General features: G+C 50.9%; 1 protein-coding gene across 1 annotated transcript in view; it reads right to left on the reverse strand.

The window, feature by feature from the left end:
• Positions 1 to 221: 221 nt before the first annotated feature.
• LOC149320684 (uncharacterized) overlaps positions 222 to 22,804 on the reverse strand; it is a 29,266-nt gene continuing 6,683 nt past the window's right edge. The window contains exons 2-5 of the mRNA XM_089503112.1: positions 11,411 to 11,741; positions 9,276 to 9,419; positions 7,962 to 8,082; positions 222 to 2,785 (exon numbers count right to left, since the gene is read on the reverse strand). Coding sequence (XP_089359238.1) covers positions 360 to 2,785; positions 7,962 to 8,082; positions 9,276 to 9,419; positions 11,411 to 11,737 — 3,018 coding nt within the window. The 5' untranslated portion in view covers positions 11,738 to 11,741 and the 3' untranslated portion in view covers positions 222 to 359. The remainder of the gene's footprint in view (positions 2,786 to 7,961; positions 8,083 to 9,275; positions 9,420 to 11,410; positions 11,742 to 22,804) is intronic.

Raw genomic sequence — 22,804 nt, forward strand, 5'->3', positions numbered from 1 at the left:
AATGGTGGGATCCAAAGGGGGTACATTGGGAGACAGGCCCGGCGCCGAAGGGGAAGGAAAAAGCCGAGATAGAGCCCCTAGAGAAGTATCTAGGGAGCTATAGTGCCAAAGGGCGCAACGCCGAACTCACAGGCCCTACCACGGAGGGAGAAGGACTGGAGGGGTAACCGACGACCAGAGTCGGGCCCGCATCCCAGCGTTCCGTTTGAACTTTTGGGTCGTAGTGCCAAGTGAGGAATGCCTTCTGAATATACCCTTTCCCACATTTCAAGCATTGAAATGGTTTCTCTCCTCTGTGAGTTTTCTGATGATGACTGGGGTTTGTCTTCAGAGCAAAACTTTTTCCACATATAAGGCATTTAAATAGTTTCTCTCATGTGTGCGTTTTTTTGATGATAGGTGAGATGTGTTTTCTGAATGTAACTTTTCCCACACTCCAGGCATTTAAAGGGTTTCTCTCCTGTGTGAGTTGCTTGATGACGAGTGAGGTGTGCCTTCCGAGTGAAATCTTTTCCACACTCCAGGCATTTAAAGGGTTTCCCTCCTGTGTGAGTTGCTTGGTGACAAGTGAGTTGTGCCTTCCAAGTGAAGCCTTTCCCACACTCCAGGCATTTAAAGGGTTTCTCTCCTGTGTGAATGGCTTGATGAAAACAGAGGTCTGTCTTCTGAATATAACTTTTTCCACACTCCAGGCATTTAAAGGGTTTCTCTCCAGTGTGAGTTGCTTGATGACGAGTGAGGTGTGTCTTCCGAGTGAAACCTTTTCCGCACTCCAGGCATTTAAAGGGTTTCTCTCCTGTGTGAGTTGCTTGATGACGAGTGAGGTGTGTCTTCCGAGTGAAACCTTTTCCGCACTCCAGGCATTTAAAGGGTTTCTCTCCTGTGTGAGTTGCTTGGTGATAAGTGAGGCTTGTCTTCCGAGCGAAACCTTTTCCGCACTCCAGGCATTTAAAGGGTTTCTCTCCTGTGTGAGTTGCTTGGTGACAAGTGAGGCTTGTCTTCTGAGCGAAACCTTTTCCGCACTCCAGGCATTTAAAGGGTTTCTCTCCTGTGTGAGTTACTTGGTGACGAGTGAGTTGTGCCTTCCAAGTGAAGCCTTTCCCACACTCCAAGCATTTAAAGCATTTCTCTCCTGTGTGAATGGCTTGGTGAAAACAGAGGTCTGTCTTCTGAATATAACTTTTTCCACACTCCAGGCATTTAAAAGGTTTCTCTCCTGTGTGAGTTGCTTGGTGAAAAGTGAGGCTTGTCTTCCGAGCGAAACCTTTTCCGCACTCCAGGCATTTAAAGGGTTTCTGTCCTGTGTGAGTTGCTTGATGAAAAGTGAGGTTTGTCTTCTGAGCAAAACCTTTTCCGCACTCCAGGCATTTAAAGGGTTTCTGTCCTGTGTGAGTTACTTGGTGACGAGTGAGTTGTGCCTTCCAAGTGAAGCCTTTTCCACACTCCAGGCATTTAAAGGGTTTCTCTCCTGTGTGAGTTGCTTGATGACGAGTGAGGTTTGTCTTCCGAGCGAAACCTTTTCCTCCCTCCAGGCATTTAAAGGGTTTCTCTCCTGTGTGAGTTACTTGGTGACGAGTGAGTTGTGCCTTCCAAGTGAAGCCTTTTCCACACTCCAAGCATTTAAAGCATTTCTCTCCTGTGTGAATGGCTTGGTGAAAACAGAGGTCTGTCTTCTGAATATAACTTTTTCCACACTCCAGGCATTTAAAAGGTTTCTCTCCTGTGTGAGTTGCTTGGTGAAAAGTGAGGCTTGTCTTCCGAGCGAAACCTTTTCCGCATTCCAGGCATTTAAAGGGTTTCTCTCCTGTGTGAGTTGCTTGATGAAAAGTGAGGTTTGTCTTCTGAGCAAAACCTTTTCCGCACTCCAGGCATTTAAAGGGTTTCTGTCCTGTGTGAGTTACTTGGTGACGAGTGAGGTGTGTCTTCCAAGTGAAGCCTTTTCCACACTCCAGGCATTTAAAGGGTTTCTCTCCTGTGTGAGTTGCTTGATGACGAGTGAGGTTTGTCTTCCGAGCGAAACCTTTTCCTCCCTCCAGGCATTTAAAGGTTTTCTCTCCTGTGTGTGTTGCTTGATGACGAGTGAGGTTTGTCTTCCAAGTGAAGCCTTTCCCACACTCCAGGCATTTAAAGAGTTTCTCTCCTGTGTGAGTTGCTTGGTGACAAGAGCGGTGTGTCTTCTGTGTGAAGACCTTTCCATACTCAAGGCATTTAAATGTGTTCTCCTCTGTATGAGTTGATTGACGAGGAATGATGGCTCTTTTCTCAATTAAACCTTTTCTACACTGTGGGGTTTTAAAGCATTTCTCTCTTCTGTGGGTTTTTTGATGATCCGTAAGGGCTCTTTCCTCAATGAAACTTTTCCCACACTCCAGGCATTTAAATGGTTTCTCTGCTCTGTGAGCTGCTTGATGATAGTTGAGGGTTGTCTTCTGAGTGAAACGTTTCCCACACTCCAAGCATTTGAAGGGTCTCATCTTTCTGTTAACATGTTTAACTGAAATAAAACTGGGGATGTTTCCACACTCACCACCTTTGATTGATTTCCCTTTTGTCTGAATTCTCCTGTGAAGAGTAAGGCTTGCTTTAGAACTGAACCTTCTGTCATCTGCAAGACAAAGATGTTTACTTCTTTTCTTCTGTTTCCGTATTGTTTCTTGGATTGTGGTTCTCCACTCGTTTTCTGTGTCGGTTTTTCTTTCCTTCTCTTTTACCTGTTTGCACAGGTCTCTTTGCATCAATGCTTGCCATGGCTTCTCTTTACACTCTTTCAGTTGCCCATCACTGCCTGGAAGGAAGAGAAAGTACTGCTCAGGAAAAAATATATATAATATAACCTCATAGATGGAGATGGTATTCCAAAACCTCTCCATTGGTTATCCTAAGAGTTAAGTTCTCTTTCTTTGAAAGCAGGCAGCTCTAAGGCCTGAGAGCTCTTTAAATAGAGGCTGGATGGCCATTTGTCGGGGTGCTTTGATTTAGATTTCCTGCCTGGCAGGGGGTTGGACTGGATGGCCCTTACGGTTTCTTCCAACTCTATCATTCTAAGGATTTTGGCATCACAGAATCATAGAGTTTAAAAAAGAGTCATAGAGTTGGAAGAGAACTAGGAACTAGTAATTTCAGTTCATCTCCCACCTCACCCATCGCCTTAAACACAATTATCTTGGTTTTCCTGTTCTAATGTCCCTTTCCGAAGGTGGAAGTGCATCACTGAGCCTGGCTGGTATTTCCTCAATGGCTTCTAGGGCTGGGTGAACAAAACTAACATTGGAAATTACAAGGCCTCATATATTTGACAAACTATCTAAATGAGTTGTTTCTTTATGTAGTAAAATATTTTCTGAATTATCCAAATACAGTTGGTTTTTCCCTTACGCAGGTGATCCGTTCCGGACCACCAACCCCGCATAAGGGGAAAAAAGCGTAAGCTCAAGCCCCATTAGAACTAACGTATGACGCGGCCGCACTGTACCTCATTTCTATCCTTGACAGGGGATTTAATACTGCTGTCCCTTTCCCATTGTAAGCCTCTGGGCAAGCAATGTCTGGATTGTTTCTAATCTTGACTAAAATGTGCCAGGATAGGAGGGGAACCTTTCACAAACACAACAGATTGTGCTTGGCGGCATTAATGCAGAATCAGTATTGTGCAGCAAGTGGTCTTGCATCCCTGGAAACTGGGGATCAGCTCCCAGCTCTTACATCCATCAGGTAATGCTGAATTACAGACTGATGTATTTATCTGACGAAAGAACTTTAGAGCATCTATCTGTGGACTTAATTTCTGGCACTTTTCCATTTCAGCAGTTTTTAATTGTATGACGGATCTTAACAAGAAATTCTCAAGTCATGTGAAAATTAGTTTGAGGAACAGCAAGATAAGGTCCCTGTAGGTCCTAAACACACTGCAGAAATGATCCAGTTTGAGACCACTTTAAATGCCCAGGCTCAATGCTAGGGAATCCTGGGAATTTTCATTCTGTGAGACATTGAGCGTTCTCTGTCAGAGAGATCCTTGGTGCCACAATAAACTACTCTCCCAGAATTCCCTAGCATTGACCCAGGGCAGTTAATGAACATTTGTACAATGTACAGTCGGTTTTTCATGGGCCTGTCATTTGCAGATTGAAGCATCCACAGCTAGTCCCATCACATTCTCCTCCAATAGCAGTGCACACATGAGGTCTAACTGCAATTGGGAAGAATGAGACTTGAGGTCCTGTGTGTTTTCCATTCATGTGTGTTGGGGGTATGTCCAGAACAGAACCCACTCAGATACCTAGGGCCAACTGTACAAGTGACCTAATAAATATGAAAATGTATGGAATTTCTAATCCTAAAATGTCTAGACCACAACGTAGGTACAGAGGACTATTGTTATCTTCTGGGATTGCTCAAGTCCTATTAAATACAATAGTAGAGTATAATGGTGCCTCTTAAATACTGTATTTTCCAGCGTATAAGACGACTTTTTACCCCTGTCTTATACGCCGGTTTATGACCCCAGGCGAATGGTGTAGTCACCTCTCTGTTTCTGGGGTCTTTGCGGTTCCTGTCCCAGAAGGTACTGCAGCCAGGCTCTATGTCGCCGCCATTGCTGCTGCAAAAGGCAGCAGAGAAGCAGCTCCAGAGCCGATCAGGCGAAGGGAAACGGAAAGAGCCAGCCCCTTATTCCTCGCCCTCACTGCTACCGCCCGGGATACTCCGTTCCTCCAGTGGCTTCTGCGGCATGTTAGAAGTCCACCACGGAAGCGGCTGGAGTCAGGGGATGATGGGATAGGTCACAGCGAGTCACTGGGGCCAGGGTTTGGATGCAGGAGAAGGCAGGGGATGATGGGATACATCACAGGGAGTCACTGGGGCCAGGGTTCGGATGCAGGAGAAGGCTGGGGATGATGGGATACATCGCAGGAGGTCACTGGGGCCAGGGTTCAGATGCAGGAGAAGGCAGGGGATGATGGGATAGGTCACAGGGGGTCACTGGGGCCAGGGTTCAGATGCAGGAGAAGACAGAGGATGATGGGATACATCACAGGGAGTCACTGGGGCCAGGGTTCGGATGCAGGAGAAGGCTGGGGATGATGGGATACATCGCAGGAGGTCACTGGGGCCAGGGTTCAGATGCAGGAGAAGGCAGGGGATGATGGGATAGGTCACAGGGGGTCACTGGGGCCAGGGTTCAGATGCAGGAGAAGACAGAGGATGATGGGATACATCACAGGGAGTCACTGGGGCCAGGGTTCAGATGCAGGAGAAGGCAGGGGATGATGGGATAGGTCGCAGGGGGTCACTGGGGCCAGGGTTTGGATGCAGGAGAAGGCAGGGGATGATGGGATAGGTCGCAGGGGGTCACTGGGGCCAGGGTTCGGATGCAGGAGAAGACAGAGGATGATGGGATACATCACAGGGAGTCACTGGGGCCGGGGTTCGGATGCAGGAGAAGGCAGGGGATGATGGGATAGGTCGCAGGGGGTCACTGGGGCCAGGGTTCGGATGCAGGAGAAGGCAGGGGGTGATGGGATACATCGCAGGGAGTCATTGGGGCCGGGGTTCGGATGCAGGAGAAGGCAGGGGATGATAAGATAGGTCGCAGGGGATCACTGGGGCCAGGGTTCGGATGCAGGAGAAGGCAGAGGATGATGGGATAGGTCACAGGGGGTCACTGGGGCCAGGGTTCGGATGCAGGAGAAGACAGAGGATGATGGGATACATCACAGGGAGTCACTGGGGCCGGGGTTCGGATGCAGGAGAAGGCAGGGGATGATGGGATAGGTCGCAGGGGGTCACTGGGGCCAGGGTTCGGATGCAGGAGAAGGCAGGGGGTGATGGGATACATCGCAGGGAGTCATTGGGGCCGGGGTTCGGATGCAGGAGAAGGCAGGGGATGATGGGATAGGTCGCAGGGGATCACTGGGGCCAGGGTTCGGATGCAGGAGAAGGCAGAGGATGATGGGATAGGTCACAGGGGGTCACTAGGGCCAGGGTTTGGATGCAGGAGAAGGCAGGGGATGATGGGATAGGTCACAGAGTGACAGAGAGGACAAGATGGCATGAAGGAGGAGGAAGAGGGGGATGAAGGAGCAGGATGCAGGGGGCTAAGGGGGGGGCGACATCGGAGTGATCTTCCACACCAAACCAATTCGAAGTGAAATTGAAGTGAGCTTGAAAGCGAATTCTGTGAATTCACTTTTTTTCCGATTTTACCAAAATGAGGGGTCACTTTGGAATCACTGCGGAAGCCCCACAGAAGGAGCGCCCATAGAAAGGAATCTCGTCTGATAACACATTCACGTTATAATGTGAATTCGCATTGTGGACCCACAGTCACCCCGGATCTGAACTCCAAAAATCCCCCCAAAGCCCTGTGTGATATACTCGACAGTGATTCTCTCTCACACACACAACCATCTGGAGACCCTCACCCCGCTTTTGCGGTTTTCCTGCCAGGTTTATTCAGATGGGGTTTGCCATTGCCATTTTCTGAGGAGGCTGAGAGAGTGTGACTTGCACCAGGTCACCCACTGGGATTCGATCCCTGCCTTCTAGAGCCATAGTCCAATGCTCAAACCAACTACAAGGTTACTTTCAACTGGTTTTGAATTGATGAATTGCCTAAATAACGTGAAATAAGGGGTAATGAGTGAACAAGTACTGTGAATTGCGTAATAACGTGAAACAAGGCAAAACCATGGAAAGCGGAGGCAAGCCCCTCCGGAAGTGTAAAAAGGTCACGATCCAATTCTGCCCTCATTCCTTTTGCTGGTCTTAAACTCGTAACCTTGTGGTTTTGAGTGAGTGGCTGCAGTACAGGCATTTAACCACTGCGCCATCAGGACTCCTGATAACCATTCACGTAATAGCGTTCATTTTTGAATTGGCCCTAGTTTATTTTCTCTTGAAGTTGGGAGACATTTCTCCCATGTGATATCATCCTAAGTGGGAGCAAGCATGCAAGATGTGGCTGATTTTGACTTCCGCTTTCTCACTTGCCCATAACAATTGAATCTTTCATTTCATTTTTAATTGTGGTTGGATGGTGCCACAGCAGCGATTGGAGGAGGCAAACCAGGCCCTTGGTGCAGAGGATACAGCTAGTGAAGCCCTTAACTTGCCACTCAGTGGTCCAAGCTCAGGAGCCCAGCTGGACTTCACATCATCCACTGTGACCATGACCAAGATCTGCTACTGAAGGGCTTTCAGGGAAGAGAGGCCAGAGAGTTTATCACACAGGAGGAATTTCTCTTAATTTCACTAGTTCAGCGAATTTACATGAATTCAAATTGCATTCAAACTGACTTCCCATTGCCCCAAAGTAGCTTGCCATTGCCCAAAATTACATGTGGTAGTCTATCACGCAATAACATTAAAAACCCCATGATTGAGTTCGGACTGATTTCCCATTGCCCCAAAATAGCTTGCCATTGCCCAAAATTGCGCGTGGTAGTCTATCACGCAATAACATTAAAAACCCCATGATTGAGTTCGGACTGATTTCCCATTGCCCCAAAATAGCTTGCCATTGCCCAAATTGCATGTGGTAGTCTATCACGCAATAACATTAAACCTCATGATAATAATAAATAATAATAAAAATTTTATTTATATACCGCCCTTCTTAGAATCAGGGCAGTGCACAACAAGCATACAATGATACAATTATACAAAAAATGGATTAAAACAGTTCAATAAAAATAATAAAATTCATGCCAGCAAAACAGTGCTGACAGAGAGAGGGGGAGGGGCGCATTCTGGGGCAAAAATCAGGGGTAGGCCTGCTCGAAAAAGTAGGTTTTGATTGCCATTGGATTATACTCCCAATTTCCCTTGTCTGATAAACTCCATAAGCAAAGCTGAAAGAAACCCACTCAAACTGCTGTAATCTATCAAGATTGAAGAATAACCCTCATGGTTACTTTTCAGCACTTCTAAGCTGCACAATCCCAAGAAAGAGGGACCCTTACTCAGAGAGGACAGGGCCCCCAGAATCTCCTCCATCACTTCCCGACAAAGGGCCTTTTGGCCTGGATCCAGCAGGGCCCACTCCTCCTCTGTGAAATCCACAGACACTTCCTCAAAGGTCACCTGCAGAAAGAGAAAATCTTGCTTTTAATAGGTAGCTACAAAGAGGAACAGGAAGGCTGGTCAGGCATTAAAAGTTCTTATATACTTCACTTTCAGAGGCATAACTTGAGGTATGCCTAGGGATGCCATAACCCGGCTGTGCCCGTACTTGTAACGCTTTTTTGCAGTTTGGCACGGTCACGGTCCGGTTCACTCTAAAACCTGGGTTTGGGCCCGGCCAGCAGCCATCGCGCCTAAAGGGAACACTCGTCCCCTTGAGGCTGTCTGACCAATGGCAGAGCAGCTGGGGCGGAGCTGTTTCCAGCCCCACTCTGCCATTGGCCAGCCTCAAGGAGCAGGTGCACTCTTGGAGGAGGAGGAGAAGGAGGAGGAGGAGTGAGACTCTGGGCCAGCCAGGGGGAGGGAAAAGCGCCCTTTCTTGAAGCATGGCGAGGAGGAGGAGAGGGAAACAGGAGGAGGAGGAGGAGGAGGAGGTGGGTGCCCATTTTCAAAGAATCCCCCCCCCCCAATAACACCCATAGATGCATGCATCCCTGGGGAGAGTCCTCCAAGACACCCATAGATGCATGCATCCCTGGGGAGAGTCCTCCATGACACCCATAGAAGCATGCATCCCTGGGGAGAGTCCTCCATGACACCCCTAGATGCATGCATCCCTGGGGAGCGTCCTCCATGACACCCCTAGATGCATGCATCCCTGGGGAGCGTCCTCCATGACACCCATAGATGCATGGATCCCTGGGGACAGTCCCACCAAGTCTCTGAAATATGCAAGAGGCCATGTTAAATAAAGCCATGTCAAATGCCCAAATGTGCTTCATGTGTGTGTTGGAATGGGTCCAGAAAGGGAAGTACATTTATTCCATCTGTCTAGGAATAATGCCCAAATGTCCTCCAATTTGTTCATGCCTAAGAAACATGCATTTATATGAAATTTTTTTGAAAAGCCTCCCCAAATTTTCTGTGTCCTCCATTTTACAAAATGTATCCTACATTTGAAAATGTTGTCCTACATTTCTCCTACATTTGTCCCGGTTTGGAGGTCCTGACTTATGGCAACCCTAGTTATGCCTGTAATTTCAAAGTGCTAGTTAGACTACATAAAGTGGTTGCAATTGATAGAGTCCAGATATTTCAGACATATTTGAGAAAAGGGAGTCAGAGAGGAAACTACCCTCTTAGCCCTTACTCACTGAGGAGGACATTCCTTCTCCACTCAGCTCAACTCCACATGGTGTACTGGAGCATTCTTCCTGTGTGGTCCACTTGGGCTGCTGCCTTTGACTGGATTCAAAAGGACACTTCTCCTTATGAGCCATCTCTTTCACAAACAAGTCCTGCAGCAAAAGCAGAAATGGGGAGTGAGGGAGAGGAGGGAAGAATTTGTTAGCGCTAAGGAAAAACACAGAAGATTGCCAGCCAGAAAAACAAAGGCCACTGCCGAGTCTGGAAGGAGCTGGAGACACAAACTCTTGCTCCTGAATAGAGTTTCACTCATGACTGCTGAAGTTCATCCAAAGAGGCATTTAATCTTAGGAGATTTTTGCTTAACACTCTCAAAATGGGGCTAGGGAGCTTTAAATGCTGTGCCTCCCTGCTTGTCTGCTGCTGCATTTCGGGACTTGTAGTACAGTAAGGTTATGACATCCTCTCAGCTCAACTCCACATAGTGCATTCTTCCTCATATACACAAACACAGTCTAGGATTCTGCTAGTGTTTCATCATCTTCCTGTCATGGTGGCGTAGTGGTTAAATGCTGTACTGCAACCACTCACTCAGAAATCATAAAGTTGCGAATTCAATACTAGCAAAAGGGCTCAAGCCCGACTCAGGCTTGCATCCTTCCAAGGAGGTTGCTAAAATGAGTATCCGGATTGTTGAGGGCCATTAGCTTACACTTTGTAAACCTAAACAGCACCTGAGACATTTTTACAGTCTGGTGCAAAACCATATTGGCAGAATTAGGAAAAGAAGGAAGAAGAAGAAAAAAAAACCCTGGGAAATGGTCGCTAGATTTACATCATCATTATGATTATGTTTTTCATTGGTATCCCTTGTCTCCCCCACCCCCCCCCCTCAGGACCCAGACTCGCGGTGATTTACAGCAAATAGAACAAGTAGAACGTCGACAACAACAACAACAAGACACAAAAATAATAAATGCATACACAAATTATAGTTTAAAAACAAGCTATCTGCAGAAGTGAAACTATTAATAATAATGATAATAATAATAATAATAATAATAATAATAATAATATTTATTTGTATACTGCTTTTCCGTGGACGATTAAAACATAAAAGACTAATAGGAAAGATTAAAACAATAGAAACACACTTCACTAAAACTAGTTTCAGTATAACCTCCCCAGGAAGGGAGTTCTAGACCCCAAGGGAAGCCACTGAGAAGGCTCCATCCCATGTTCCCACAAGACAGGACCATAAGGATACACTCATGTGGGAGAATACGCTCCTTCAAAAAGACTGAAAGGTAGCCATACGGAGTGATACAGGACATAACTAGCTGGACGAAAAGTGCCTGGAACTGAATCAATAACCACCAAAGCTGCTTAAAGGGGGAGTCATGGGTTCCCAGTAACCAGCAGCCCCTTTTTGCTCAGAGAAATAGCTGTGTAAGTCTGAAATATCAGTTTGCAAAGGGATCTTCTAGTCTATTTATCTTGCAACTTCTTTCAAACCAAGGCCTGTTACAGACTGCCAAAATAAAGCTGCTTCAGGTCTCTTTGGAGGCATGCTATTTAAATGATGCATGGGTCCTAAGAGTCCGGAGGTTGCACCAAAGCCACACTCCATTCCTAAGCACTGGAGTGCAGCTTTTGGTGCAGCTTCCAGATTCTTAGGATGCATGCATCATTTAAATAGCATACCTCCAAAGAGACCCGAAGCAGCTTTATTTTGGCAGTCTGTAACAGGCCCTAGTCCACAGTTGCTACAAGATCGCTTTGCTTACTCTATTTTCTTGTTTATATTAAACTTCAGTTGGTTCAAGAATTTTCAAACTTCCTTCCAAAGAAAAAGCGATGGCCCAGCAAAACGACCAGATGAAACGCCCTCACCTGCTCCTCTTCCTCCTCCAGACAGAGCTTTAAAGTACATAACCAGCACAATGAACTGAGCATGGAGCTGAATCAAGAACCAGCAAACCTCTTTATAATGGGAGTCACAGGTTTCCTGTAACCAAACCCAGTTAGTAATCTGGCTACAAACCGTGTCTTCCAGTTATAATAATATTGAAAATCCTTCAATAATAGCAATAATAATAATAATAATAATAATAATAATAATAACCCCTCCAAATGAGCTCACCTGCTCCTCTTTCGGCTTCTCCTCCTCTGCCTGGCTCAGGAGGAAGGCCTCTGCCAAGGCCACTGCTTGGGAGGTGGTCTCTGCTCCACACTCTCGAACCCAGCAACCCATCTCTGGGGGAAGGACGGAGAGGAACTGCTCCAGGATCACCAGGTCCATCATCTCAGCCTTGGTGTGTCTCTCTGGCTTCAGCCACTGACAGCAGAGATTGTGGAGCTGGCTGCAAACTTCCCGGGGCCCCAAAGCCTCCTCCTGGAAGACAAACTGCCTGAAGTGCTGGCGCTGGACCTCAGAACTGAGCATCTTCTCCCCAAAGGTCCTCTGCATGACTCTTCCCAAAAGTAGCATGGAAAAAAAGAGATCATGTGAATGAACTGTTCTGAAGATTTTCTTGAGATGAGATGCTTTACAACTAAACCCAAATTACTCAGATTCTCAATGCAGCATCCTTCCACTTGCTCTCTCCCTACTGCCTTTCCTTTTTCTTGCCCTCTTTTAGCACATCTCTGTCAGCAGCAATGGTGTTGCTTTTTAATCTTTCTACATTGCTTACAGGACATTTTGTTGTAAAGGACAAGGTGGCATCCCATGTCAGTATACCTGCAACCTATTTGGGGGCTCCATATTTTAACATCTGGGGCCAACATGCTCTTAAGAGGTCCCAGGATGACCTTTGGAGTCCCAGGTGTATTTCCCATGAGAAAGGAGTGGAGACTGAGGTTATGACCCAGGTATTATTGCAATCCAAGCTCAATGGGGGCTCTGACCCCTTCCTCAGCCCAGGCCCTTTGCCCTTTCCTCTTGCTCCAGGAGACAAAGGAGAAGTCAACTCGGTTCTTCTCTTCCTCTGAGGCCTGGACCAAGGCAGATGGATTGGAGGGAGGGCTCTTCCTTCTTCCAGGCTGGCACTGATGGAGCTGGACCTGCCTGATGAACTCCCTCTCAGGCCGGCGGATGGCACTTATGGAGGACGGAGTGTCCTTCCTTCAGGCTAGCCCTGATGACGCTGAGCCAGCCTGTTCTCTCCTTCACCAGCTGAAAGATGACAGTTATGGAGGGAGGGCGCTTATCTTCAGGCTAGCCCCTGATGACGCTGGGCCAGCCTGTTCTCTCCCTCACCAGCTGAAAGATGACAGTTATGGAGGGAGGAGCCTCTATCTTCAGGCTAGCCCCTGATGACGCTGAACCAGCCTGTTCTCTCCCTCACTGGCCGAAAGATGAGAGATATAGAGGGAGGGCGCTTTATCTTCAGGCTAGCCCTTCATTACTCTGGGCCAGCCTGTTCTCTCCCTCACCAGCCGAAAGATGACAGTTATGGAGGGAGGGCGCTCTATCTTCAGGCTAGCCTCTGATGACGCTGAACCAGCCTGTTCTCTCCCTCACCGGCCGAAAGCTGACAGTTATGGAGGGAGGGTGTTCTATCTCCAGGCTAGCCCCTGATGATGCTGGGCCAGCCTGTTCTCTCCCTCACTGGCCGAAAGATGACAGTTATGGAGGGAGGGTGCTCTATCTTCAGGCTAGTCCCTGATGACACTGTGCCAGCCTGTTCTCTCCCTCACTGGCCGAAAGATGACAGTTATGGAGGGAGGGGCCTCTAGCTTCAGGCTAGCCCCTGATGATGCTGGCCAGCCTATTCTCTCCCTCACTGGCCGAAAGCTGATAGTTATGGAGGGAGGGCGCTCTATCTTCAGGCTAGCCTCTGATGACACTGGGCCAGCCTGTCCTCTCCCTCACCGGCCGAAAGCTGACAGTTATGGAGGGAGGGCGCTCTATCTTCAGGCTAGCCCCTGATGATGCTGGCCAGCCTGTTCTCTCCCTCACAGGCTGAAAGCTGACAGTTATGAAGGGATGGCGCTCTATCTTCAGGCTAGCCTCTGATGACGCTGGGCCAGCTGTTCTCTCCCTCACCGGCCGAAAGATGACAGTTATGGAGGGACGGCGCTCTGTCTTCAGGCTAGCCCATGATGATGCTGAGCCAGCCTGTTCTCTCCCTCACCGGCCAAAAGATGACAGTTATGGAGGGAGGGTGTTCTATCTCCAGGCTAGCCCCTGATGATGCTGGGCCAGCCTGTTCTCTCCCTCACTGGCCGAAAGACGACAATTATGGAGGGAGGGCGCTCTATCTTCAGGCTAGCCTCTGATGACGCTGGGCCAGCCTGTCCTCTCCCTCACAGGCCGAAAGCTGACAATTATGGAGGGAGGGCGCTCTATCTTCAGGCTAGCCTCTGATGACGCTGGGCCAGCCTGTCCTCTCCCTCACAGGCCGAAAGATGACAGTTATGGAGGGAGGGCGCTCTATCTTCAGGCTAGCCCCTGATGACGCTGGCCAGCCTATTCTCTCCCTCACCGGCCGAAAGATGACAGTTATGGAGGGAGGGCGCTCTATCTTCAGGCTAGCCCCTGATGACGCTGGCCAGCCTATTCTCTCCCTCACCGGCCAAATAGATGACATTTATGGAGGGAGGGCGCTCTATCTTCAGGCTAGCCCCTGATGACGCTGGCCAGCCTGTCCTCTCCCTCACAGGCCAAAAGCTGACAGTTATGGAGGGAGGGTGCTCAATCTTCAGGCTAGCCTCTGATGACGCTGAGCCAGCCTGTTCTCTCCCTCACCGGTCGAAAGATGACAGTTATGGAGGGAGGGCGCTCTATCTTTAGGCTAGCCTATGATGACGCTGGGCCAGCCTGTTCTCTCCCTCACCGGCCGAAAGATGACAGTTATGGAGGGACGGCGCTCTGTCTTCAGGCTAGCCCCTGATGACGCTGGGCCAGCCTGTTCTCTCCCTCACTGGCCGAAAGATGACAGTTATGGAGGGAGGGTACCCTATCTTCAGGCTAGCCCCTGATGACACTGTGCCAGCCTGTTCTCTCCCTCACAGGCCAAAAGCTGACAGTTATGGAGGGAGGGCGCTCTATCTTCAGGCTAGCCTCTGATGACGCTGGGCCAGCCTGTTCTCTCCCTCACCGGCCAAAAGCTGACAGTTATGGAGGGAGGGTGTTCTATCTGCAGGCTAGCCCCTGATGATGCTGGGCCAGCCTGTTCTCTCCCTCACTGGCCGAAAGATGACAGTTATGGAGGGAGGGTGTTCTATCTCCAGGCTAGCCCCTGATGATGCTGGGCCAGCCTGTTCTCTCCCTCACCGGCCGAAAGATGACAGTTATGGAAGGAGGGGCCTCTAGCTTCAGGCTAGCCCCTGATGATGCTGGCCAGCCTATTCTCTGCCTCACTGGCCGAAAGCTGACAGTTATGGAGGGAGGGCGCTCTATCTTCAGGCTAGCCCCTGATGACGCTGGGCCAGCCTGTTCTCTCCCTCACCGGCCAAAAGATGACAGTTATGGAGGGAGTGTGTTCTATCTCCAGGCTAGCCCCTGATGATGCTGGGCCAGCCTGTTCTCTCCCTCACTGGCCGAAAGATGACAATTATGGAGGGAGGGTGCTCTATCTTCAGGCTAGCCCCTGATGACGCTGGCCAGCCTATTCTCTCCCTCACCGGCCGAATAGATGACAGTTATGGAGGGAGGGCGCTCTATCTTCAGGCTAGCCTCTGATGATGCTGGGCCAGCCTGTTCTCTCCCTCACCGGCCAAAAGCTGACAGTTATGGAGGGAGGGTGTTCTATCTGCAGGCTAGCCCCTGATGATGCTGGGCCAGCCTGTTCTCTCCCTCACTGGCCGAAAGATGACAGTTATGGAGGGAGGGTGTTCTATCTCCAGGCTAGCCCCTGATGATGCTGGGCCAGCCTGTTCTCTCCCTCACCGGCCGAAAGATGACAGTTATGGAAGGAGGGGCCTCTAGCTTCAGGCTAGCCCCTGATGATGCTGGCCAGCCTATTCTCTGCCTCACTGGCCGAAAGCTGACAGTTATGGAGGGAGGGCGCTCTATCTTCAGGCTAGCCCCTGATGACGCTGGGCCAGCCTGTTCTCTCCCTCACCGGCCAAAAGATGACAGTTATGGAGGGAGTGTGTTCTATCTCCAGGCTAGCCCCTGATGATGCTGGGCCAGCCTGTTCTCTCCCTCACTGGCCGAAAGATGACAATTATGGAGGGAGGGTGCTCTATCTTCAGGCTAGCCCCTGATGACGCTGGCCAGCCTATTCTCTCCCTCACCGGCCGAATAGATGACAGTTATGGAGGGAGGGCGCTCTATCTTCAGGCTAGCCTCTGATGATGCTGGGCCAGCCTGTTCTCTCCCTCACTGGCCGAAAGATGACAATTATGGAGGGAGGGTGCTCTATCTTCAGGCTAGCTCCTGATGACGCTGGCCAGCCTATTCTCTCCCTCACCAGCCGAATAGATGACAGTTATGGAGGGAGGGCGCTCTATCTTCAGGCTGGCCTCTGATGACGCTGGGCCAGCCTGTTCTCTCCCTCACCGGCCGAAACCTGACAGTTATGGAGGGAGGGGCCTCTAGCTTCAGGCTAGCCCCTGATGATGCTGGCCAGCCTATTCTCTCCCTCACTGGCCGAAAGCTGACAGTTATGGAGGGAGGGCGCTCTATCTTCAGGCTAGCCCCTGATGACGCTGGGCCAGCCTGTTCTCTCCCTCACTGGCCAAAAGCTGACAGTTATGGAGGGAGGGCGCTCTATCTTCAGGCTAGCCTCTGATGACGCTGGGCCAGCCTCTCCTCTCCCTCACCGGCCGAAAGCTGACAGTTATGGAGGGAGGGCGCTCTATCTTTAGGCTAGCCTCTGATGACGCTGGGCCAGCCTGTTCTCTCCCTCATCGGCCGAAAGCTGACAGTTATGGAGGGAGGGTGTTCTATCTGCAGGCTAGCCCCTGATGACGCTGGGCCAGCCTGTTCTCTCCCTCACTGGCCGAAAGCTGACAGTTATGGAGGGAGGGCGCTCTATCTTCAGGCTAGCCTCTGATGATGCTGGGCCAGCCTGTCCTCTCCCTCACAGGCCGAAAGCTGACAATTATGGAGGGAGGGCGCTCTATCTTCAGGCTAGCCTCTGATGACGCTGGGCCAGCCTGTCCTCTCCCTCACAGGCCGAAAGCTGATAGTTATGGAGGGAGGGCGCTCTATCTTCAGGCTAGCCCCTGATGACGCTGGCCAGCCTGTTCTCTCCCTCACCGGCCAAAAGCTGATAGTTATGGAGGGAGGGCGCTCTATCTTCAGGCTAGCCCCTGATGACGCTGGCCAGCCTATTCTCTCCCTCACCGGCCGAAAGATGACAGTTATGCAGGGAGGGTGCTCTATCTTCAGGCTAGCCCCTGATGACGCTGGGCCAGCCTGTTCTCTCCCTCACCGGCCAAAAGATGACAGTTATGGAGGGAGGGTGTTCTATCTCCAGGCTAGCCCCTGATGATGCTGGGCCAGCCTGTTCTCTCCCTCACTGGCCGAAAGATGACAATTATGGAGGGAGGGTGCTCTATCTTCAGGCTAGCCCCTGATGTCTCTGGCCAGCCTATTCTCTCCCTCACCGGCCGAATAGATGACAGTTATGGAGGGAGGGCGCTCTATCTTCAGGCTAGCCTCTGATGACGCTGGGCCAGCCTGTTCTCTCCCTCACCGGCCGAAAGCTGACAGTTATGAAGGGAGGGTGCTCTATCTTCAGGCTAGCCCCTGATGACACTGTGCCAGCCTGTTCTCTCCCTCACCGGTCGAAAGATGACAGTTATGGAGGGTGGGCGCTCTATCTTCAGGCTAGCCCCTGATGACGCTGGCCAGCCTATTCTCTCCCTCACTGGCCGAAAGCTGACAGTTATGGAGGGAGGGCGCTCTATCTTCAGGCTAGCCCCTGATGACGCTGGGCCAGCCTGTTCTCTCCCTCACAGGCCGAAAGCTGACAGTTATGAAGGGATGGCGCTCTATCTTTAGGCTAGCCTCTGATGACACTGGGCCAGCCTGTCTTCTCCCTCACAGGCCTAAAGCTGACAGTTATGGAGGGAGGGCGCTCTATCTTCAGGCTAGCTTCTGATGACGCTGGGCCAGCCTGTTCTCTCCCTCACCAGCCGAAAGATGACAGTGATGGAGGGACGGCGCTCTGTCTTCAGGCTAGCCCCTGATGATGCTGAGCCAGCCTGTTCTCTCCCTCACCGGCCAAAAGATGACAGTTATGGAGGGAGGGTGTTCTATCTCCAGGCTAGCCCCTGATGATGCTGGGCCAGCCTGTTCTCTCCCTCACAGGCCGAAAGATGACAATTATGGAGGGAGGGCGCTCTATCTTCAGGCTAGCCTCTGATGACGCTGGGCCAGCCTGTCCTCTCCCTCACAGGCCGAAAGCTGACAATTATGGAGGGAGGGCGCTCTATCTTCAGGCTAGCCTCTGATGACGCTGGGCCAGCCTGTCCTCTCCCTCACAGGCCGAAAGATGACAGTTATGGAGGGAGGGCGCTCTATCTTCAGGCTAGCCCCTGATGACGCTGGCCAGCCTATTCTCTCCCTCACCGGCCGAAAGATGACAGTTATGCAGAGTGGATGCTCTATCTTCAGGCTAGCCCCTGATGACGCTGGCCAGCCTGTCCGCTCCCTCACCGGCCGAAAGATGACAGTTATGGAAGGAGGGGCCTCTAGCTTCAGGCTAGCCCCTGATGATGCTGGCCAGCCTATTCTCTGCCTCACTGGCCGAAAACTGACAGTTATGGAGGGAGGGCGCTCTATCTTCAGGCTAGCCTCTGATGACGCTGGGCCAGCCTGTTCTCTCCCTCACCGGCCAAAAGATGACAGTTATGGAGGGAGGGTGTTCTATCTCCAGGCTAGCCCCTGATGATGCTGGCCAGCCTATTCTCTCCCTCACTGGCCGAAAGATGACAATTATGGAGGGAGGGTGCTCTATCTTCAGGCTAGCCCCTGATGACGCTGGCCAGCCTATTCTCTCCCTCACCGGCCGAATAGATGACAGTTATGGAGGGAGGGCGCTCTATCTTCAGGCTAGCCTCTGATGATGCTGGGCCAGCCTGTTCTCTCCCTCACTGGCCGAAAGATGACAATTATGGAGGGAGGGGCCTCTAGCTTCAGGCTAGCCCCTGATGATGCTGGCCAGCCTATTCTCTCCCTCACTGGCCGAAAGCTGACAGTTATGGAGGGAGGGCGCTCTATCTTCAGGCTAGCCCCTGATGACGCTGGGCCAGCCTGTTCTCTCCCTCACTGGCCAAAAGCTGACAATTATGGAGGGAGGGCGCTCTATCTTCAGGCTAGCCTCTGATGACGCTGGGCCAGCCTCTCCTCTCCCTCACAGGCCGAAAGCTGACAGTTATGGAGGGAGGGCGCTCTATCTTCAGGCTAGCCCCTGATGACGCTGAGCCAGCCTGTTCTCTCCCTCACCGGCCGAAAGCTGACAGTTATGGAGGGAGGGCGCTCTATCTTTAGGCTAGCCTCTGATGACGCTGGGCCAGCCTGTTCTCTCCCTCATCGGCCGAAAGCTGACAGTTATGGAGGGAGGGTGTTCTATCTGCAGGCTAGCCCCTGATGATGCTGGGCCAGCCTGTTCTCTCCCTCACTGGCCGAAAGATGACAGTTATGGAGGGAGGGTACTCTATCTTCAGGCTAGCCCCTGATGATGCTGGCCAGCCTATTCTCTCCCTCACTGGCCGAAAGATGACAGTTATGGAGGGAGGGGCCTCTAGCTTCAGGCTAGCCCCTGATGATGCTGGCCAGCCTATTCTCTCCCTCACTGGCCGAAAGCTGACAGTTATGGAGGGAGGGCGCTCTATCTTCAGGCTAGCCCCTGATGACGCTGGGCCAGCCTGTTCTCTCCCTCACTGGCCGAAAGCTGACAATTATGGAGGGAGGGCGCTCTATCTTCAGGCTAGCCTCTGATGACGCTGGGCCAGCCTGTCCTCTCCCTCACAGGCCGAAAGCTGACAATTATGGAGGGAGGGCGCTCTATCTTCAGGCTAGCCTCTGATGACGCTGGGCCAGCCTGTCCTCTCCATCACAGGCCGAAAGCTGATAGTTATGGAGGGAGGGCGCTCTATCTTCAGGCTAGCCCCTGATGACGCTGGCCAGCCTATTCTCTCCCTCACCGGCCGAAAGATGACAGTTATGCAGGGAGGGTGCTCTATCTTCAGGCTAGCCCCTGATGACGCTGGCCAGCCTATTCTCTCCCTCACCGGCCAAATAGATGAGTTATGGAGGGAGGGCGCTCTATCTTCAGGCTAGCCCCTGATGATGCTGGCCAGCCTGTCCTCTCCCTCACAGGCCAAAAGCTGACAGTTATGGAGGGAGGGCGCTCTATCTTCAGGCTAGCCTCTGATGACGCTGAGCCAGCCTGTTCTCTCCCTCACCGGCCGAAAGATGACAGTTATGGAGGGAGGGCGCTCTATCTTTAGGCTAGCCTCTGATGACGCTGGGCCAGCCTGTTCTCTCCCTCACCGGCCGAAAGCTGACAGTTATGGAGGGAGGGTGTTCTATCTGCAGGCTAGCCCCTGATGATGCTGGGCCAGCCTGTTCTCTCCCTCACTGGCCGAAAGATGACAGTTATGGAGGGAGGGTACTCTATCTTCAGGCTAGCCCCTGATGATGCTGGCCAGCCTATTCTCTCCCTCACTGGCCGAAAGCTGACAGTTATGGAGGGAGGGCGCTCTATCTTCAGGCTAGCCCCTGATGACGCTGGGCCAGCCTGTTCTCTCCCTCACCGGCCAAAAGATGACAGTTATGGAGGGAGGGTGTTCTATCTCCAGGCTAGCCCCTGATGATGCTGGGCCAGCCTGTTCTCTCCCTCACTGGCCGAAAGATGACAATTATGGAGGGAGGGTGCTCTATCTTCAGGCTAGCCCCTGATGACGCTGGCCAGCCTATTCTCTCCCTCACCGGCCGAATAATAATAATAATAGGTTTTATTTATATACCGCCCAATCACTGGGAATCCGAGCGGTTTACAATAGAGGGGATAACAGACAGTTCCCTGCCCACAGGCTTACAATCTAAAAGACACGACACAAAAGGAGAAGGGAATGGTGAGGGGGGAGGGAATCAGGTCCAGCATTCTTCTCTCCCTCTGAGGCCTGGACCAAGGCAGATGGACCGGAGGGAGGGCTGTTCTTCTTCAGGCTAGCCCCTGATGGTACTGGGCCAGCCTTCTCTCCCCCTCAGAGGCCAAAAGATGACAGTTAGGGAGGGAGGAGCCTCTTTCTTCAGGCTGGCCCCTGATGGTACTGGGCCAGCCTTCTCTCCCCCTCAGAGGCCGAAAGATGACAGTTAGGGAGGGAGGAGCCTCTTTCTTCAGGCTGGCCCCTGATGGAACTGGGCCAGCCTTCTCTCCCCCTCAGAGGCCGAAAGATGACAGTTAGGGAGGGAGGAGCCTCTTTCTTCAGGCTGGCCCCTGATGGAACTGGGCCAGCCTTTTTTCCCCCTCAGAGGCCGAAAGATGACAGTTAGGGAGGGAGGAGCCTCTTTCTTCAGGCTGGCCCCTGATGGAACTGGGCCAGCCTTCTCTCTCCCTCAGAGGCCGAAAGATGACAGTTAGGGAGGGAGGAGCCTCTTTCTTCAGGCTAGCCCCTGATGGAACTGGGCCAGCCTTCTCTCTCCCTCAGAGGCCGAAAGATGACAGTTAGGGAGGGAGGGCGCTCTATCTTCAGGCTAGCCTCTGATGACGCTGGGCCAGCCTGTCCTCTCCCTCACAGGCCGAAAGCTGACAGTTATGGAGGGAGGGCGCTCTATCTTTAGGCTAGCCTCTGATGACGCTGGCCAGCCTATTCTCTCCCTCACCGGCTGAAAGATGACATTTATGGAGGGAGGGCGCTATATCTTCAGGCTAGCCCCTGATGATTCTGGGCCAGCCTGTTCTCTCCCTCACTGGCCAAAAGATGACAGTATGAAGGGAGGGCACTCTATCTTCAGGCTAGCCCCTGATAACACTGGGCCAGCCTGTTCTCTCCTTTACATATACGGTAACTGAAAACAGCAAAGGTGGAATGTATAATAGATTTTAAGACCTTCTCAGAACATACTTATTTCCAGAACCAAAAATCCTGCTTAAACAGAAATAGCCAGAGATGTAGATTGGCTGCTGCTCGATTGTGGAGTGACTTCTTAGAGAAGATAGCCAGCTACACTCTGAGTTTAAAACAACATGAAAGACCAGTCTCTTCAATAAGTCTATCCAGATGATTTTTAAATTACAAATGGGAAAGTCTGGTTTGAAGGAACTGAGAGTGACTGATTTTACTGTTAGAAGATGCTGCCAGTTTAGTCCTGTGTGGTTTAGGGTCTGAGTGTCAGACCAAGAAGGCTCTGGAGACCAAGGTTCCAATCCTCCCTCGACCAACTGTGAGGCCTTGGACAAGTCACACTCTCTCAGCCTCAAAGGAGGGCAATGGCAGCCCTTCTGGACGGCTCTTGCGGAGAAAGTCGCACTCTCTCAGCCTCAAAGGAGGGCAATGGCAGCCCTTCTGGACGGCTCTTGGGGAGAAAGTCGCACTCTCTCAGCCTCAAAGGAAGGCAACAGCAGCCCCTTCTGGGCGGCTTTTGTGGAGAAAGCCACACTCTCTCGGCCCCAAAGGAGGGCGACAGCAGCCCCTTCTGGACAGCTCTTGCGGTGGAAGCCCCACGATGGGGGCCCCATCCGCCGGAAAGGGCTTGGAGGCCCCCAACAGCCATGTCTCCGTCCATCTGCTGCTTCTCTCCTTCCACAGGGCCTTCCTTCCGTATCAGTTGTCGTTCTCTTGCCTTTTCTTTTGGGGATGAGGAGGAAGCCCTTTTTGAAGGGTTTCTGTGCCCCAGTTACTTTCAAGCAAGGAAGACCGTGAAGAGGAGCAGAAGATACAGACCCTGAATCTCATCTCCTCAAAACATAAGGCAACTGAACCCAACAATATCCATATGTATCTCACAATCTCTCTCTCTCTCTCTCTCTCTCAAATCTCTCTCTTAATATATATATATATATGTATATATATATATTCTCAGAATCTCTCTGTCTCAGAATTGATATATCTAAGAATATATATCTAAAGAGATCCTTTGAATGGAAGTTGGAAGACAGGAGTTGGCAGCCTGAGCTTTCCTAGAGCTGAGCCTCCTTCCTCAGATGCATTTGTGTCCAAAGGCAAATTTTATTCTTGGGCCCAAATGCCTTTGAGTTAAATCCAGGGAAGCTCCTTCCTCTTTGAGCCTCAAAGGGGCTCCAAGGCCTTCTCTTGAGCTCCTGATTTTACAAACTGACAGAGTTCTGTCTTTGGATTCTAAAAACAGACATCTCTCTCTCAGTTCATACATATCTACCTACCTCTCTCAGAGTAAAATATGTCAGTGTGTGTGTGTATATATATATATATATATATATGTACATATATGTATATAATGAGAATATATACAGTGCTACCTCGGGTTACGAATTTAATTCGTTCCGCGGCGCCGTTCGTAACCCGATACATTTCGCAACCCGAAAAGGCGCTGGAAAGCCGCTAGCCGCGGCTTCCGATTTGAATTTCGCGCCGAAATTAATTTCGTAAC

The sequence above is a fragment of the Sceloporus occidentalis genome, unplaced genomic scaffold (assembly GCF_023333645.1).
Source record: "Sceloporus occidentalis isolate IW3139 unplaced genomic scaffold, rSceOcc1.0.p SCAF_1, whole genome shotgun sequence".
NCBI classification, from domain to species: domain Eukaryota; kingdom Metazoa; phylum Chordata; class Lepidosauria; order Squamata; family Phrynosomatidae; genus Sceloporus; species Sceloporus occidentalis.